Source organism: Schistocerca americana, chromosome 9 (assembly GCF_021461395.2).
Source record: "Schistocerca americana isolate TAMUIC-IGC-003095 chromosome 9, iqSchAmer2.1, whole genome shotgun sequence".
In the NCBI taxonomy this organism is placed as follows: domain Eukaryota; kingdom Metazoa; phylum Arthropoda; class Insecta; order Orthoptera; family Acrididae; genus Schistocerca; species Schistocerca americana.
In genome coordinates this window covers 125,471,650-125,492,424 of record NC_060127.1, presented here as the reverse complement: position 1 = coordinate 125,492,424, position 20,775 = coordinate 125,471,650, and the positions used below count along the sequence as shown (strand labels likewise).

General features: G+C 42.3%; 1 protein-coding gene across 1 annotated transcript in view; it reads right to left on the bottom strand.

Annotated features, from left to right (window-relative positions):
- LOC124550736 overlaps positions 1 to 12,160 on the bottom strand; it is a 102,341-nt gene extending 90,181 nt beyond the window's left edge. The window contains exon 1 of the mRNA XM_047125456.1: positions 12,010 to 12,160. Coding sequence (XP_046981412.1) covers positions 12,010 to 12,160 — 151 coding nt within the window. The remainder of the gene's footprint in view (positions 1 to 12,009) is intronic.
- Between the last annotated feature and the right edge of the window lie 8,615 nt (positions 12,161 to 20,775).

The window sequence follows — 20,775 nt, the reverse complement described above, 5'->3', positions numbered from 1 at the left end:
TCTTCTTCTTCTGGACAAACAGTGCCCGAACTCTTACGGGAATCGGCAACGCGCCGCGAGTAATGAGTATAATGGGCGGGGGCACTACGAACGTAGCGCGGGAGAATACGTTGAGAATGTGGGTTTCGCGGCAGGCGTGCCAGAGATAAATCCCTGCAGTCGCGCTATCCTCTGTGTCCTCGGTGGCTCAGCAGTCTGGCTTTAGCTGTCGCAGCGGTCGCACGCTCCTCAAGTTTGCTCCGTGAACGTTCAGTGTTTACACCAGGGTTTTCGTGTTTCGTGATCGTTTATTGACTTTTTGCACGTGAATTAAGCGTTATCAATTGAGCATTTGGTCTTCGTTCGTGTCGTCTTTCTACGTAGTGCCGTTGGGATTTCGGCGTTGTCCGAGATTTCTTCGCTGCAGAACAATATGGCAAACTCCGTGAGAAGAAACCCCGTGATTTTCACCTTCGACAAGTGCACCCGTCGAGTACAGCCCTCTGCACTTAAAATACACGACTGGATTACCGAGGTAATTGGCCTTCATTCTGAATCCGTTCATACCATGCAGCTAGACTCTGATGAATACTGCATTTTTGTAAAGTTTAACGATTGCGATGGTGTAGACTGCTTTCTGGCAAAATTTGGTTAGGAAATGGAATTTATACACCGTGATGGTACTAAATGTACTGTCAATTCCGAGTCTGTAATTTGGAATGTTAGGGTTTTGAATATTCCCATAGAAGTAGACAACTCGAAAATTAAAGATATCCTTTCAAAGTATGGGGTTGTCAGGAAAATAGTCAACGAAAGGTGGGCTTCGCATTTCAAGCTGCAGTGTTATAACGGCATTCGCTCCGTGGAGATGGAAGTGAAGGCAAACATTCCCTCCCACATCTTTGTTGACGGGCACAAGGCGCATGTTATGTACTCAGGGCAAACCCCTACATGTCATGTATGTAACGAGTCTGGTCACCTCCGTCAGGACTGCCCACGCCGTGTATTTGTGCTAACGAATAACCTTACGCAACGCCGGAAATTAACAGTCAACGATTTGTTGCCAGCCAGTAATACAAGAGAGCCGGCGGCTGTCGTGGATCCTGTTACTGCCTCTGAAAATGTTGCACTTAATGTTAATGACTTTCCGTCTTTAAAACCTGCATTAACTGCTGAAATTCCGTCCCGTGACAGCGAGATTCCCGCTAAAAAGCGTCCTCTAGAGGACACTGAAAAAAATGTTGATGAGGACTCTTCCTGTGAAACACCCGTTGCCAGGAAGCCGAAGCCCAGTCCTGAAGATCTGTTGCAAGTGGAAAAAGGAGATGGAATGCGGGTCGATGTGGCTCCCACTTCCGCACAAGGACTTATACCGCCACGAACAGATAGTGACGCAGCTGGTAGTGACCTTTCACGGAAATGTGACCCTGAGCCTGAGGCCACAGCTGCAACAACCGCATCAAGTGCACAGCCCATACAGTGCGAACAGTACGAGGAAGTACCAAGTAAACAACCTGCTGACTCCGAAGCGCAACGCCGCACCGAAGGAGGAAATAAACAAGCATCACCGCCTCGCCAGCAAGACAACACAACAGACACCACGCCGCAACCAAATATCGACGACTCGCAAGCCTCGGCCGTTGCGCCAGACGGCCACCGCCGGCGGCTGCGACCGACACCGGGTCTTGCTGTCACGCGTCATCAAGCGAAAGCCACACCAGAGAAGAAAGACATCAAGAAAAAGAACATTAAATATGAAGTCATGAGGGCCTACACTGAAGAGGAGAAAGAGAAGGGCCACAGTGACTTATAGCAATGCATTGTCAGGATTTCAGGATACTTTTCTTCGCAAGCTCTTTGTTTAAAAGCAGTGCGAATTTTTCTAGGAAGTTAGTACATGTAATTGGCACACAGCTTGTAAAGATTGTGCCTTGTAGGGAAGCACGTTGCTGCTATAATCATACCGATCCTCATCCCAAATAGCTTCTTCTGGTATGTCTGTGATGCAAGCTTATAACATTACTACTATTAACATTAATACAGTCACCCTTGAAATTGGCAGCACTAAAAGAATTCTTTACCAATCCGGGACAGATATCGTGCTGCTACAAGAAGTTGTGGTAACGGAATTTCGGATCCCAGGCTTTTTTGAAATTGTTAATGTTTCTACGGAAGCCAATATCGGTACAGCCATTCTTATAAGGGAAGGCATTCCGGTGACTGAAATCGAACGATTAGAATCAGGAAGAGCCATAGGCATAAAAACTTTTGGTGTGACAGTGCTTTACGCCCCATCAGGAAATTCCCACAAATTGGATCGTGCGAAGTTTTTTCAAGATGAACTGATTTATTTATTGAGGAAAAATCCGTGTTCTCTTATACTAGGTGGAGATTTTAACTGTGTTTTAAACCAGAAAGATCAACAACCCAACTTCAACTACTCGCCACAGTTAAAAAAAGTTAGTAAGTGATCTACACCTTAAGGATGTGTGGGAGCTTCAGCACCCGACGTCAGTCGGGTTCACGTATACAACCAGCCACTTCCGCAGCAGACTAGATAGAATTTACGTGTCACCAAGTTTTCAAAATTATTTATTAAACGTTGAAACTATTCCAGTGTATTTTAGCGATCACAGTACACTTTTAACTTGCTTTAATTTAAGTGTACAGCCAACCCATCGATTCAGAGGCCAATGGAATTTAGATATCTCTGTTTTAGCTGACGAAGAACTGGAACAGGAAATAAGAGTAGCGTGGACTATGTGCCTCCGCACAGTAGACGAGCACCCAATAGTCATTGACTGGTGGACTAGGAGGGCTAAACCAAGGCTGCGGAAAGTTGTCATGCAGTATAGTGCAGCGAGGCCAGGGAGTTGAGGAATACAAAATGGAGTTTTTATTACAAAGTTTTAAGAGACTTATATCAACAGGCCCATGATGACGTAATTCGTCTGAATGATATCAAAAAATAAAAGCCAAGTTATTAAGCATTAAACGGCAACAGATGGAGGGACTCAAAATTAAATCGAAAGCCACATCAGTCGTAGCAGATGAAACAGCTTCTCTGTATCACTTGGTGCGGCATGCTAAAAACAGACGTCTAACTTTAATTGATGAAGTCCAGACGCATACTGGTACGAGGCTCACATGCCAGAAAGGAATACTGGACGAAGTCCACAGTTACTATGAAACCTTATATGCCCCTACCACAGTGGAAGATGCAGCAGGTCCACAATTGTCGGGAACAGACAACGCTGACATCCTGTCACCTATTACTAAAGATGAAGTGCATGAGGCAGTGCGTAACTCACCTCTCAAAAAATCTCCGGGACTTGATGGCCTCCCTGTGGAGTTTCATGCCCGCTACTGGTCTATAATTGGGGACAACATCACTTCCATGGGAAATGAGGTCCTGAACGGAAAACCGGTCCCTGCAGAGTTTAAGGAAAGTAAAATAGTACTGATTCCTAAGAGTAAAGGCAAAACCAACTTAAACAATTTTCGGCCTCTTTCGCTACTAAATTCTGATTGCAAAATAATTTCGCGTATTATCAAGAAAAGACTCTCTGCCTTTTCCAACAAAATATTGAGTCATCATCAATCTTGTTCTCCGACCAGAACGATATTCGAAAGTCTATCTGCATACAGAGACGTCATTGCAATTACCTCAGAGACAAGTATAAAATGTGCTTTAATCTTTATAGATTTGCGACGCTGTTAAGAATGGCTTTCCACCCCCAGATTGTGAACATGCTATGGAATATTGCAACAGGTATAAATGCGAAAATAGCAATCAATGGCCAAACATTTAAACCCATACAGATAAGGCGAGGGGTTCCACAGGGCAGTCCCTTATCTATGTTTTTATTTTCCGTATCTTTAAGGCCCTTCCTCCGCACTGCCCACGGAAGATTAACGGGTGTAACATTGAGTGGTGAGAAAACTGTCATACGAGCTTATGCTGATGACGTGGGCGTTGTAATAAGGAATAAGGAGGAGACAGTTACACTGGAAAGAGAAATCCAAAGATATTGTCTAGCGTCGGGAGCGACAGCAAATGAAAACAAAAGTCAAATATTGTATCTACGGGGCCTAGATCACCTTCGACTGGCATGGGCAAAACAAGACAACAAACATGAAGCTTTGGGAATAACCTTAATGGCATGTCCGATGAGGATGGCTGCTTTTAACTGGACGGAAACTAGGAGGAAAGTTCATGGTGCTGTAATGGAGAACATCCATCGAACTATGGACCTGGTGCAAAAGTCAGATTCATCAACTCCTGCGTTTTGTCTAAAGCGTATTTCACTGCACAGGTATTTCCAATCCCTAAACTAGTAGCGAAAGGGATCATGTCCACTGTTACCAATTATTTATGGCGAGGAGACATATTCAGGGTTGGTGCGACTACCGTTATACTGGATGTCAGAAACGGGGACCTCGATTTGGTGGATATTCGCAATAAAGCGTCTGCTCTGTTCCTCGAACGGACTTTCCATATACTCAGAGAACTTCCACAATGTATAACCGCAAAGCTCTTTGAGGCTGTGACACCCCATAGCCTGCAAGCACCGATTGATGTGCTAAGGATTAATGCCCCTCTGCAGTATGTGAGGAACTTTTTCCTCGAAGCAAGTTATCTTAGTGACGAAATCAGAAGCAACACACGTATCACAGCGCGTGACATCATACTTGAAAGGAAGTTAAATGAAGGTAGAAACAAAACTGAAACGAAATTCCCAAATTGTGACTGGAAAGCTGTGTGGCGGAACATCAACTATGCCAGGCTACGTACAGACGCTATTTCCGCATGGTACAAAACAGTTAATCATGTCATCAGCACCAACGAGAGACTGTATGGGATCGGTTTAAAACAGACACGCGTTTGTGGAAAATGCAATCAGGTGGATACACTCAGCCACAGATTCACCTGTGGTGGCAATGTGCATAACTGGAATTGGATCAGGCAAAAAATTGCCTTTCTCACCAGATCCTCTACGGAATATAAAACGCCATCGCTCCTCCTGAGACCAGGTTACTGGGAAAATATGTTAGTTATGTCACCCACAAACTTGGGTCGGACAACGAGATAGAATTCCGCGTTTACATGAAGTGTGAATATGCAAAAATCAGCACGTATCGCAACCACAAGAAGCACTACGGCAACATGCTGAAGATCGTTTTTGAAAGAATGGGTGTTGGTTAAATATGTGGAACCACTACAACACCTTGAACGAGAACGAACAGAAGAAAATTAAAAGTCACTTGGTTTCTTATTTTTATTTACTATTACCTTGCTTCCGGAACATTTTTTTTCTTTTTTCAAAACATTTTTTCAAAATTACTCGTGTTCGACTTCCAACGTATTTGTGTGATTCGAGAAGAATTGTTAAGTTTTTATCAGTGTTCAGTTTCTACTCAGAGAAGAGGTTTCTTCGTCTTTCTTACATCGGAGAATGGGAATATTGTGTTAAGATTTCTGCACAGTGCTATGTCCCAACAGGGAACATGAAAATGGTGTGGAAGGTGTTTGGGCCTCGACGCACTGGCAGTGCCGTGAAGAGACCCCACTGCTAGTGCGGCGTGTACCACGCCCTGACCATCCTAAAAATACAAAAAAATATAAAAATAAATATAAAATAAAAAGAAAATAAAAGTGGTTAATAAAAATTGGATTGCTGGAAAAAAGGATGTATATAAAAAAAGTGGATAGAGAAAAAAACAAAAAAATGGAAAAAAGTGGTTAAATAAAAGTGGTTAAAGACAAAAAAAGATGGATAGAGCATCTGCCATGTAAGCAGGAGATCCCGGGTTCGAGTCCCGGTCGGACCACACATTTTCATCTGTCCCTGTTGACGGTTGTCAACGCTCAGGGTGTTCATTTCATTGTAATTTTAATATTTCAACTCTAAGCTGAAGGCCACCATTAATTTCTTTGAAAGCCCGCAACCATGAGGGAGAGTATCAAAGAGAATAACTCCTTCAGAGGCCCAGAAGATCATGATTCTATCGTCTGTGGCTGCGGTTTTAAGCTTTTTGTACGGAGGAGATGTGATATGACGCCACACCATGGCTTGCAGTTCCGTTTCCGGTGCGAAGTGATGAACCTACATTTTATCGCCCGTGACGATGTTCGATAAGAAATGGTACTATCAGCCCTGTAGCAAGCAAACAGTTCCACACAGATGGTCCTTCGTTGATCTTTATGGTCTTCTCTTAAGTGGAGATGATCCCAGTGGGCACACACATCTGTGTACCCCTACGGGTAGATGAGTGTGCCAGCACTAACAAAAGAAACGGACAGTTGAGCAGCGAGGTGCGTGTGACGCGTTGATCACTTCGAATGAGAGTGTTCGCACGTTCCAGCATTGCGGGCGGGCCGCACACGGGGGATCGGACAGATTTGCACGACATCTTTACGATGGTGACAGACACCTAGGAATTTTTAACGTGTTTCAGCCCAGTCAGCAACTGTGATAAATTAATATTTCAAGAATCCGCCTCAGTTGCGAAATGTTACTGGTCTTTACCCAGGTTTCAGTTAACCTAGCCTTCATCAGAAGCATAAAATAAACTAATACATGCCAGAATAAGACACGGTCGAACATAAAAAGCTTAAGTACCGTGATACCAGGTCAACCTACGTTACTTAGCTGAGGAACAGCCCCTTCGTGGAAAGCAGTCGATTAACCGTGGACGCTACGTTGGAACTGACTGTGGCACGCGGATATGTGCCGAGCAAGATGGCGGATCACGGAAAGTCAAAGGTGCCTGCCATTGGCTGTCTTTATGTTATGTACTGAGAAATTACCTATAACCTTAAACCATAAACCACACCAGTGGCAAGACGCAATCAATACCTTCACTGCACGATAACAACGGCGAAGTCACTGATAACAGTGCCACTAAAGCAGAGTTATTAAAAACGGTTTCCCGAAACTCCTTCACCGAAGAAGACGAACTAAATATTCCTGAATTCCAATCAAGAACAACTGCCAAGATGAGAAGCATAGAAGTAGATATCCTCGGTGTAACAAAGCAGCTTAAATCACTTAATAAAGAAAAGGCCTTCGGTCCAGATTGTATACCAGTCAGGTTCCTCTCAGAGTATGCTCATATAATAGCTCCGTATTTAGCAATTATATACAGCCGCTCGCTCACAGAAAGGTCCGTACCTAAAGACTGAAAAGTTGCTCAAGTCACACCAATACCCAAAAAGGGAAGGAGGAGTAATAAACTGAATTACAGGCCCATATCAGTAATGTCGATTTGCAGTAGCGTTTTGGAATGTATACTGTATTTGAACATCATAAAGTACATCGAAGAAAACGATTTATGGACACATAGTCGGCACTGATTCAGAAAATACCATTCTTGCGAAACACAACTAGCTCTTTATAATCACGAACTGATGGGTGCTATCGACACGGGCTATCAAATTGATTCCACATTGTTAGATTTCCAGAAGGTTTTCGACACTGTTCCTCACAAGCGTCTTGTAACGTAACTATCTATGGAATATCGCCTCAGTTGTGCGAGTGGATTCGTGATTTCCTGTCAGAAAGGTCACAGTTCGTAGTCATAGAAGGAAAGTCATCAAGTAAAACAGAAATGATATCCGGCGTTGCCCAAGGGAAGTGTTACAGGCCATCTATTGTTCCTGACCTCTATTAACGACATAGTAGACAATCTGAGTAGCCGTCTCAGACTGTTTCCAGATGATGCTTTCATTTACCGTCTTGTAAAGTCATCAGATGATCAAAATAACTTGCAAAATGATTTAGATAAAATATTTGTATGGTGCGAAAAGTGGCAATTGACCCTGAATAAAGAAAAGTGTGAAGTTATTCACATGAGTACTAGAACAAATCAGCTAAATTTCGATTACGGGATAAGTCACACAAATCTGAAAGCTGTAAATTCAGCTAAATACTTTGGGATTACAATTACAAATACCTAAATTGGAACGATCACATAGATAATATTATGGGTAGAGCAAACCAAAGACTGCGATTCATTGGCAGAACACTTGGAAGGTGCAACAGGTCTACTAAAGAGACTGCTTACACCACCCTTGTCCGCCCTATTCTGGAGTACTGCTGTGCGGTGTGGGATCTGCATCAGGTGGGACTGACTGATGACATTGAAAAAGTACAAAGTAGGGCAGCTCGTTTTGTATTATCGTGAAATAGGGGAGATAGTGCCATAGACATAATACGTGATTTGGAGTGGCAATCATTAAAACTAGGGTGTTTTTCGTTGCGACGGGATCTTCTCATGAAATTTGAATCACCAGTTTTCTCCTCCCATTGCGAAAACATCCTGTTGCCACCCACCTGCATAGGGAGAAATGATCATCACGATAAAATACGAGAAATAAGGGCTCGCACAGAAAAATTTAAGTGCTCGTTTTTCCTGCGTACCGTTCGAAAGTGGAACGGTAGAGAGACAGCTTGAAGGTGGTTCACTGAACCCTCTGCCAGGCACTTTATTGTCATAGCACAGTAATCACGTAGAAATAGATGTATATGTAGAAATTTGTGAGGGAACAAGGCACTAAGTAGATAGAATCCCGATGAGCGTTAAATGTAAACCTAGACCTTATTAACTGAAACGAAATTTACTTAGACGTTACGTTCAGCTTGTTAGATTAAAAACCACATATGACCACCTCTATGTTGGTATGGTTCCGCACGATCTCAAGCGGGGGATGAACGAGGTTATATGTCAGTAACGCGAGAACTTCTCAGGGTTAGGAGAAGGTGCAAATAAAATAATTTCCATTATACATGGAGTAATACGTCACTTTGTTAACGCGAAATTTGACTAAGGTTGTTATATTATGGCACTACATTACCACGCATTTATGGCTGACTGGGTGTGTAAAGCTTAGGGCATCATTTATGGCTTTATACACAGGTGGTCAACGTTGTGTTTAGGAAATCTGTAATAACTTAAGCAAACATACACTAACTATAAATATAATATGTACGATCGTCCACTGTATGTAGTCACAAGGGTGACGTGGAACAAAACTCTTAAGGGAAAAGATTGATTATTAGTTAGCAGTGGGTTCAAGACCCTATGTATTCAAATATGTTATGCCACGCTAATTGTCGAAATACACACTCTAGTGTATCAGATATTACCTATTTAGGATGTTGCCTACAAGGCTATTAACTATTTAGGATGAAGATTATTGTGAGCGTCTTGGAATTCTCACATAGACTACCTAGAAATAAGGACCTAATATTTAAAGTAGGGTGTGTCAGAATGAGCTTTTCACTCTGCAGCGCAGTGTGCGCTGGTATGAAACTTCCTGGCAGATTAAAACTGTGTGCCGGACCGAGACTCGAACCCGGGACCTTTGCTTTTCGGGGGCAAGTGCTCTACCAACTGAGCTACCCAAGCTCGCCTCACGCACCCTCTTCACAGCTTCACTTCTGCCAGTATCTCGTCTCCTACCTTCCAAACTTTACAGAAGCTCTCCTGCGCAGGAGACCACTTGTCCGCGAAAGGCAAAGGTCCCGAGTTCGAGTCTCGGTCCGGCACACAGTTTTAATCTGCCAGGAAGTTTCATAGGGTGTGTCAGAACGTACAACGCAACTGCCAACACACTTATGTACTATTGACCGATAAAGGTCAAGCTAATAATATGAACATAAGCTGTATTCTTCCCTATTGAACGGGAACATAAATTACGGATATGGTCTAATAGCGAGCAAAGAGTAAATGTCTCACGTATGTTAATAGCATAAATCAGAACCTACTATTTAAAGTAGGGTGTGACTGGGCCCACAACGGCCCCATCATCACGCTTACGTGCTGTTGACCGACATAGATCAAGCACTTACAGGATATTGTCAGCAAACTAACCTTTGATAGGAATAATATCTCAAAGGCTACACTGTATACAGCGTGACTAAGCGGGCAGCGCTATAGTTCTCATAAAAAATATTCTTTAGAGCAACAAGGTCAACATTATCTGCCTAGGGAAGAATACTTTAAACTGTATTCCATAAATATTAAAGTTAGCTTAAATTGTCGTCAAGATCTCATGAAATAGGATCGGCCAGCTTGAATTAAAGGCGGGCATAAGTTTCAATGCCTATGGGTAGAAAGAAAAGGCAATGTGTGCCAGCACCGTTGGTATATTTGTCTACTATATTGTCAGTTATGTTGGAACGAGAACTATATATACCGTAAGGAATATTAATTAAACCATAGTATTGAACGTCACTAAATGTCGTGGTGAATTTCTAAGTCTTAGGCGTCGAAGTATCAGGAATGGATATGCAGTGACAAGGCACGAAAGTTAGTGTGATACTTTAGCTACGTGCCTTTCTTAACAGTTACTCGTAAACTAATCATTCACTGAATGGGATAACGTTGACCATCTGTATTGCAAAAGTCATCTATATTGAAGTTGCGTACAGTGATTTGGAAACTTAACTTCCATGTAACAGGACTAAGTATGACGGTACACTACTGGCCATTAAAATTGCTACACCAAGATGAAATGCAGTTGACAAACGGGTATTCATTGGACAAATATATTATACTAGAACTGACATGTCATTACATTTTCACGAAATTTGGGTGCATAGATTCTGAGAAATCAGTACCCAGAATAACCACCTCTGGCCGTAATAACGGCCTTGATACGACTAGGCATTGAGTCAAGCAGAGATTGGATGCCGAGCACAGGTACAGCTACCCATGCAGCTTCAACACGATACCACAGTTCATCAAGAGTAGTGACTGGCGTATTGTGACGAGCCAGTTGCACGGCCACCATTGACCAACCGTTTTCAATTGGTGAGAGATCTGGAGAATGTGCTGGCCAGGGCAGCAGTCAAACGTTTTCTGTATCCAGAAAGGCCCGTACAGGACCGGCAACATGCGGTCGTGCATTGTCCCGCTGAAATGTAGGGTTTCGCAGGGATCGAATGAAGGGTAGAGCCACGGGTCGTAACACATCTGAAATGTAACGTCCACTGTCCAAAGTGTCGTCAATGCGTACAAGAGGTGACCGAGACGTGTAACCAATGGCACCCCATACCATCACGCCGGATGATACGCCAGTATGGCGATGACGAATACACGCTTCCAATGAGCGTTCACCGCGATGTCGCCAAACACGGGTGCGACCATTCTGATGCTGTAAACAGAGCCTGGATTCATCCGAAAAAAATGACGTTTTGTCATTCGTGCACCTAGGTTCGTCGTTGAGTACACCATCGCAGGCGCTCCTGCCTGTGATGCAGCGTCAAGGATAACCGCAGCCATGGTCTCCGAGCTGATAGTCCATGCTGCTTCAAACGTCGTCGAACTGTTCGTGCAGATGGTTGTTGTCTTGCAAACGTCCCCGTCTGTTGACTCAGGGATTGAGACGTGACTGCACGGTCCGTTACAGGCATGCGGGTAAGATGCCTGTCATCTCGACTGTTAGTGATACTAGGCCGTTGGGATCCAGCACGGCGTTCCGTATTAGCGTCCTGAACCACCGATTCCATTTTCTGTTAACAGTCATTAGATCTCGACCAACGCGAGCAGCAATGTCGTGATATAATAAGCCGCAATCGCGATAGGCTACAATCCGACCTTTATCAAAGTCGGTAACGTGATGGTACACATTTCTCCTCCTTACACGAGGCATCACAACAACGTTTCACCAGGCAACGCCGATCAACTGCTGTTTGTGTATGAGAAATCGGTTGGAAACTTTCCTCATGTCTTTCCATGAGTCTTGCCGACTCAGCGGAGAAGCGCCTCTGAGGAAGTTCAGCGCAATCCTGGACGAAACGTAAGGAGCAGAAAAGCAACAGCTATGATTATTTTCAGCCTTCCAAACCGCACTTCGTACCATCTGGTCACACGCGAAAGGCTGGACAAAGTCGATTGATGTGTGGTGAGTGTCACAGTCATTTGCTGTCAGACTGTGAATGTCTTATCTTGTTTGATAACGATATATGTCATTGGACGGTGATTGAAGTAGTGTGAATCAGTGCTATACGAGAAAGTACTCACTGGATCCTGCACAGTAGGCGTTATATATCCAGTCTGCACCGTAGCCCTGGAAGCTGGAGGTGTAGATCTTAAGGCAGACACAGTCGAGCACTGTAGTGCCGTTCGCCGCCAGCAAAACCAGCAACGGAGCAGCTACCCCCAATGGATGCATTGTCAGTTGTTGAGGCCGAGAGGGAATCACACGCAGTGAGCATCGCAGGCACCGCGGGCCCACTATAAGGATTCTCGTAGCGGAAGTCTTTCCGCAGGATGGGAAAACCACAGGAAGAACGACGACCAGAAGTGAAGGTTTAGTTTCCGACATAAGAATTGCGAGGCTTGGCCTTCTTTAACACTGATTCCCCAACTGAGAGAGGTTGTAGGCGATTCCGCTCATTGTAACAATAAATTTGTTCATCCCTGTGATTGACGCTATACCTGTTATCTTATACAGGGAGACAATATTATTAAAATACGTGCAATAAAATCGTCATTACGGTTTGTGTTAGGATGTTCAAACTGCTGGCCACGCGGCACTCTGGGAAATAGTATGCGCTGGCATAGTTTGGTTTAGCGACGAAGCCCACCTACATTTGGAGGGTTCGTCAACAAGCAAAATTGGCGCATTTGGGGGACTGAAAATCCGCATTTCGCGACCGAGAAGTCTCTTCACGCTCAGCTGGTGACTGTCTGGTTTGCAATATCCAATCACGGAATAATCGGTGCAATATTTACCTTGATGTCACGGTAACTACCGAACGGTACATGAAGGTTGTGGAAAATGGTTTCATCCCCATTTTCCAAAGTCATCCTGATTTTGACAATATGTGCTTCATGAAAGGCGGAACTCGACCGCCGTAGAAGCAGGAGAGTGTTTGATGCCCTGGAGGAGCAGTTTGAGGACCGCATTCGTGTTCTGGGGCACCCAGAGGCCACTGGCATGGGTTTCGATTGGCCGCCATATCTGGATCTGAACACATGCGACTAATCTTTGTGAGGCTATATTAAAACAATGTGTACAGCAATAACCCCAAAACCAATGCTGAGCTGAAAACAGGCATTCAGGAGGTCATCGACTGCGTCGATGTTCCGACACTTCACCGGCTAGTGTAGAATTTCGCTATTCGTCTGCGTCACATAATCGCCAATGATGGCACGCATATCGAACATGTCACAGCCTACATCCGAAATGGGGTAGTGACGTTTACATGTTGAATAAAGTGTATGTACGCCGTAGTTAGTAACTAATTTAGGTTTTTTTTCACATAGTTCAATAATTGTCACTCTATATCTTACATATATTATAAAAATGAAAGTTTTTGTGCGTTGTAGTATGTCTGTTACCCCTTCACGCTGAAACGGCTGCAAGTGTATAGATAAAATTTGCAATGAGGGTTGCTTGTACCTTGAATTAAAACAGGCTATCTTATATATTTCTAAAAACCAAAGGGTTTTGGGTGCGGGAGAAAAGAAGTGTACCTCATGAAGCGGAAGTAGCCATACTTCATTCATCCAGCATCTGTGAATGAGAGCACTAGTGACTTTTTGCAGACTTTACACGTGATTTCAAACCTTTACGAAACTTTTCCTCGCTGACATCCCCCACAAAAAGATGAAAGATGTTCGTCGCTTACTTAATTTTCGTTGTTCATTCAGGAAAACTGGCGCCTAAACCATAATACTTTATTTTATTACTTCTTCACTACTATCTGTGTTCGCGGCACATTTTGAATGCAATATTTACGTATATCACTGATTTTTTGTTTGTTTTTTTGTCATCAGTCCTCTCACTCATTTGATGCGACCCACCACGAACTCATCTCTTGTGCCAACCTCTTCATCTCACAAGGGGAGGCCACGACGTTTGCAACACGGATTTACTTCAAACTTCTCACACTCGTAGTACTCCTTTAGGACAACAAAATTTGTAAGCAGTAGCGCATACTTCTCAAACGTTATTGAGAAAATAGCAAGATAATTTCGGTCGTCAAGTATATATCTGTGCGTGACCGTTTTCACCATGAAGCGGCGGCAGCCGAGTGGGTAGCGTTCAAGCCCCTGATCGCTGGATCGAGTCCCGTTCGTCAGTTTTTTTTATTTCTACTATTTACATTACAATTGATATAATGGGAAAAATACGTGTAATCGGATGAATTTTTATTAAATTTACAATGTTATTTGGCAGTCTACAAATTTTTATTGTGACAAATAATATCATATTCATAACTATCGACTAGTAAACGACCAAACGCATAAAGTGATACTGAAAATGTCTGCTTGTCCGTGATTTGAGAAATCACTTATAACTGGGAGGAGCCCGAAACTACTTGTTACCTCCAAGATTTGACCAGCACAGACAGCTTTCGAAAGATGTACAATTAATCGTCGCTTTCGACATTACGAGTGCAATGGCAGAATGGTATTTTTCGTAAAAACATGGAAAACATAAAGTTAAACGGCACCAGCTGCATTGAATAAATGCTGGTTCCGCATACACAAGGTCTTTTGAGATTTTACGTGGAAAAACAAACCTCGTTAAAATTTTCAAAAACCTCTCTTTCAGCCAAGAATTGGGAAGAAACCCATGCATAACGTAGCATTTCCTCAAATATCGGCGCTGATAATTGATTATGCAGTATTGAGTGTATTTTAATAGCGTCTTCAAGAGGCAATTTTCGATTAAATACGAACAGTTTTGAAGACACGGACAAGCACACATTTTCAGTATCACTTTATGCGTTTGGTCGTTTACTAGTCGATAGTTATGAATATTATATTATTTGTGATAATAAAAATTTGTACACTGCCAAATAACATTGTAAATTTAATAAAAGTTCATCCGATTACATGTATTTTTCCCATTATATCAATTGTAACTAGTAAAGAAAATTGTGTTAGAAATAAAAAGAGTGACGAACGGGACTCGATCCAGCGATCCAGTGATTACGGGCCTTGAACGCCACCCACTCGGCTGCCGCCGCTTCATGGTAAAAACGGCCACACACAGGTATATACTTGACGACCGAAATTATCTTGCGATTTTCTCAGTAACGCTTGAAAAGTACGCGCTACTGGTTACACATTTTGTTGTCGTAATGGAGTACTCCGAGCGTGCGAAGTTTGAAGTAAATCCGCGTTCCAAACGTCGTGGCCTGCCCATGTCAGAGCAGCACTTGGAACCTACGTCCGCAATTATTTTCAGGATTTACTGCAATCTCTGTCTACAGTTTTTGTCCTCTACAGCTCCCTCTACTACAGTGGAAGTCATTCCTGATGTCTTAACAGATGTCCTATTGTCCTGTCCCTTCTTCTTGTCAGTGTTTCCATAAATTCCTTCTTGTCAGTGTTTCCATAAATTCCTTTCCCATTTTGCGCAGAGCCTCCTCATTCCTTACGTTATCAGTCCACCTAATTTTCAACATTCGTCTGTAGCACCACATCTCAAATGCTTCGAATCTCTTCTGTTCCGGTTTTCCCACAGTCCATGTTTCACTACTGCACAACGCTGTGCTCCAAACGCACAGTCTCAGAAATTTCTTTCTCAAATTAAGGCCTATGTTTGATACTAGTGAACTTCTTTTGGCCAGGAATGCCCTATTTGTCAGTGCTAGTCTGCTTTCGATGTTCTTGCTCCGTTATTTTGCTGACTAGCTAGCGTAATTCCTTAACTCCATCTACTTCGTGGCCATCAATCCTGATGTCATGTTTCCCACTTTTCTCATTTCTGCCACTTCTGCTTCGATTTACTCTCAATCCATATTCTGTACTCATTAGACTGTTCATTCCATTCAGCAGATCCTGTAATTCTTCTTCAGTTTCACTCAGGGTATCAACGTCGTCAGCGAGTCGTATCGTTGGTATCCTTTAAATTTGAATTTTTATTTCACTCCTGAACCTTTCTTTTACTTCCATCATTGCTTCCTCGATGTAGAGATTGAAGAGCAGGGGGGAAAAACTACGTCCCTGCCTTACAGCCTTCTTAGTCCGATCACTTCATCCTTGGTCGCCCAATATTATTAGTCCCTCTTGGCTCTTGTACAAGTTGTGTATTACCCGTCTCACCCATTAGCTTACCCCTATTTTTCCCAGCATTTCGAACACCTTGCACCATTTTACGAAAGTTTATTCCACGTCGACATATCCTATAAACGTGTCTTGATTTTTCTTTAGTCTTGCTACCACTGTCAACCGCAACGTCGGAATTGCCTCTCAGGTGTCTTTATGTTTCCTAAAGCCAAACTGATCGTCATGCAACACATCCTCAATTTTCTTTCCCTATCTTCTGTATATTATTATCATCAGCAGCTTGGACGCACGAGCTGTTAAGCTGATTGTACGATAATGTTCGCACTTGTGCGGTCTTGTAGTCTTCGGATTTGTGTGGATGATATTTTTCCGAAAGTCAGATGGTATGTCGCAGACTCATACATTCTACACACCAATTTGAATACTCGTTTTGTTGACACTTTCCCCAATGATTTTAGAAATTCTAATGGAATGTTATCTAAAGCTCCTGCCTTATTTGATCTTAAAGAGTTCCAAATCTGTTTTAAAACTCGATTCTTGTACTATATCTCCTATCTGTTCTAAATCGACTCCTGTTTCTTCTTTAATCACATCAGACAAATCTTCCCCCTCATGGAGGCCTTCAATGTGCTCTTTCTATCCATCCGCTCACTCCTCTGCGTTTAACAGTCGAATTCTCGTTGCACTATCTTACCACCCTTGCTTTTACTTTCACCTAAGGTAATTTGACTTTTGTATGCACTGAGTCAGTCCTTCCGACAGTCATTTCTTTTTCAATTTCCTCACATTTTTCATTCAGCCATTTCCTCTCAGCTTCCCTGTACATACTATTAATTTCATTCTTCAGCGACTTGTATTTCTGTATTCCTGAATTTCCCTGAACGTTTTTGTACTTCTTTCTTTCATCGACCAACTGAAGTATTTCTTCTGTTAGCCTTGGTTTCTTCACAGTTACCTTTTTTCTATCTATGTTTTTCTTTCCAACTTCCGTGATTGCCCTTTTTAGAGACGTCCATCCGACTTCGATTGTACTGTATCTATAGCATTACCTTAGCGAACTTCAAGCATATTTCGCCATTCCTTAGTACTTCCGTATCCCACTTCTTTGCGTATTGATTCTTCCTTTCTAATTTCTTAAATTTCAGTCTACTCTTCATCCCTAATACTGTGATCTGAGTCTGTACCTGCTCCTGGGTACGCCTTACAATCCAGCATCTGTTGTTGGAATCTCTGTCTGACCATGATGTAATGTAACTGAAATCTTCCCGAATCGCCCGGCCTTTTTCAAGAATTGCTGCTCTCCTTGTGATTCTTGAACAGAGTACTCGCTATAACTAGCTGAAATTTATTGCAAAACACAGTTAGTCTTTCTCCTCTCTCATTCCTTGTCCCAAGCCCATATTTTCCTATAACCCTTTCTTCTACTCCTTACTTTACAACTGCATCCCAGTCTCCCATGACTATTAGATTTTACCTCCCTTTACGTACTATGTTACCCTTTCAATATCCCCATATACTTTCTCTATATCTTCGTCTTCATCGTCGGCATGTATCCTTGAACTATCGTTGTCGGTGTTGGTTTACTGTCGATTCGGATAAGAATATCCCTATCACTGAACTGTTGACCGTAACACTTTCTGCCCTACCATCCTATTCATAACTACTCCCGTTATAGCATTTTCTGCTGCTGTTGATATTACCCTATACTCATCAGACCAGAAATCATTGTCTTCTCTCCACTTCACTTTACTGATCACTACTATATGTAGACTGAAACTTTGCGTTTCCCTTTTCAGATTTTCTGTCTTCCCTGCCACGTTCAAGCTTCATCAGTAAGAGACTTTTGCTACATCTACATCTACATCTACATGGTTACTCTGCAATTCACACTTAAGTGCCTGTCAGAGGGTTCATCGAACCATTTTCATACTACTTCTCTATCATTACACTCTCGAATGGCGCATGGGAAAAAGGAACACCTAAATCTTTCCATTCGAGCTCTGATTTCTCTTATTTTATTATGATGATTGTTTCTCCCTTCGTAGAAGGGTGTCAACAAAATATTTTTGCATTCAGAAGAGAAACTTGGTGATTGAAATTTCGTAAATAGATCACGCCGCAAAGAAGACCGCCTTTGTTTCAGTGACTACCACCCCAGCTCGCGTATCATATCAGTGACACTCTCACCCGTATTGCTCGATAACACGAAACGAGCTACCCTTCTTTGCACACAACTGTTCAGGCACGTACTTACATCCACCTACTTCGTCTTCAACGGCCAATGCTGTGAGCAAACCTACGGTGTGTCTATGGGGAGCCCTCCCTCACCAGTGGCAGCCTTCTTATTTATGGAGAGTTTCGAAGAGGAGACACCTCAAGCGGACGAACGGAAACCCGTGTGTTAATGCATTGTGCATTACAATAAAATCACGATTGACTGAAGGAGTTTTTTCTGTTTTTAATGAGTGTATAATTTACTCATCCATTCACAGAGCCAGTAGAATTGTAACGGTAGAATAGGGAGAGTCGGAAGGAAGTGCCTCTACGCTAGAGAGGCAAAAGCGCGCCAAAGGCGACGTAGAAGGCACAAAGAGATCGCGCCAGCTGAGGCAGACCGTACACATCCATGTGTGGACGGCGTATTACATTTAAAACCGCACGAAAGATGAGAAAATGGACTTCGTATTTTTTTAAAATCCTAAATAATTTTAACAAATGCCAGTTACTGTAAAAGAATACAACTTTCAAAAGGTTTTCTTTTAAAATTTTGCTAGTTTTCGAGTTAAAATTCGCTAAAATGTGCATAATTTTCCGAACGCGACGATTTGTCTGCCTTGTAAGTCAAGACAGTTATATCGGCTTTCAGCGAACTACGATTCATTTTGAACCTAATTTTGTCTTGTTGATGGGGATATACAACAATAACATAACAATTACTAATTCAATTTAAAAAAAACCTTTATTCATCCATTAAGCATGAACAAAAATTTCATAAACATTAATAACCTTACATGGGCTTGAACCTCTTTTTATTACAAATTGATTCCAGATTTAAGTTTTATGGAGATCCTTGTCTGTATTATGGAAACAAATTATAAATATTTAAGCTCGTGCTATACTTAGGTTGTGATGGGCTGCCTTGAAACATTGACAGCAAAAAAAAAAAATTCCTTGCTGAAAATTGTTCAAATGGCTCTGAGCACTATGGGACTCAACTTCTGAGGTCATTAGTCCCATAGAACTTGAACTATTTAAACCTAACTAACCTAAGGACATCACACACATCCATGCCCGAGGCAGGATTCGAACCTGCGGCTGTTTTAATTTACTTTTTTTTATTTTCTAGCGCTCTTCGTTAAAACTGTCATAAAAATGTTACCTAATATTGTTTATAAAGCAACTGCTGGACAATATAGTGTAATTTTTATTCTATTTAAAATATGGTTTTGCAGGAAAAATATGAAACATGATGAAAATTACATTAAATTTAAGTTCTAAGATATCGAGTGAATATTACCTACGACAATAGAATAATACTTCACTCTGAAACTTTTATTTCATACTTTTACTTTGTAACGTTTCTGAGCTACGAGTATCATAATCGCGTGGCCCTTAAAAAACTCGAACTTACTTGTTGGTCACAGCTACGAGAATGCAAAAGATATTAACTTAACATATACTTTAGACGACAGAAGATTCACCCCCTAAAGAAAATGCAAGGTTTCCTGCTGTCTGGAATGGCTCTGAGCACTATGCGACTTAACTTCTGAGGTCATCAGTTGCCTAGAACTTAGAACTTATTAAACCTAAGTAGCCTAAGGACATAACACACATCCATGCTCGAGGCAGGATTCGAACCTGCGACCGTAGCGCCTGCTGTCTGAAGTGAAGTGGAACAGCTCGCATTCTAGGCTAACGTATCTTCACTTGCAAAGAATTAGAACTTCTAGTGAATGTTGAGTCTGTATTTAAACACATGCGGTGCAAGTAGTAATGGTTCAAATGGCTCTGAGCACTATGGGACTTAACTTCTGAGGACATCAGTCGCCTAGAACTTAGAACTAATTAAACCTAACTAACCTAAGGACATCACACACATCCATGCCCGAGGCAGGATTCGAGCCTGCGACCGTAGCGGTCGCGTGGTTCCAGACTGTAGCGTCTAGAACCACTCGGCCACCCCGGCCGGAGCAAGTATTATGCTCTATGACAATTGTTAAGTGGAAGGAGGGAAATTTGTGAGCGGTGCATGGACGAAAGCTATATTCACGCAGTACTTGCCTACACCGACACAGCACTTCCCGTCGTAACCTCCAGTAAACTGTTTTCACTAGAACTGTAAAAGGGCGTGGCCAAGTGTCGATTTTATGCAAGGTTTTTTGTGAAATATTGACACAACTTACGTGTGATCCACACTATCGCTGATACAAGTAACGTTACGTCTTATAGCATCCTAGCCCGAAACCTAAAATCTACGTCAGTCTTATAACCGTTATTAAAGGAAGTGTAATTTATTCTAGCATAGATTTTCACAGATGAGTGAAGTTTGTTCATTTGCTTCAGAAATAAATTACGGATTGAACGTAGCAAAAATGTTTAAATTTTATTTATCATTCCACTGTGTCATGTGGGTTTCAGAACCATCCAGATAGTTTTGAGAATCCTTAGTGTGAGAAGATATAAAAACTTTAAGGTTCGCCGATGACGTTGTGATTCTGTCAGAGACAGCAAAGGACTTGGAAGAGCAGTTGAACGGAATGG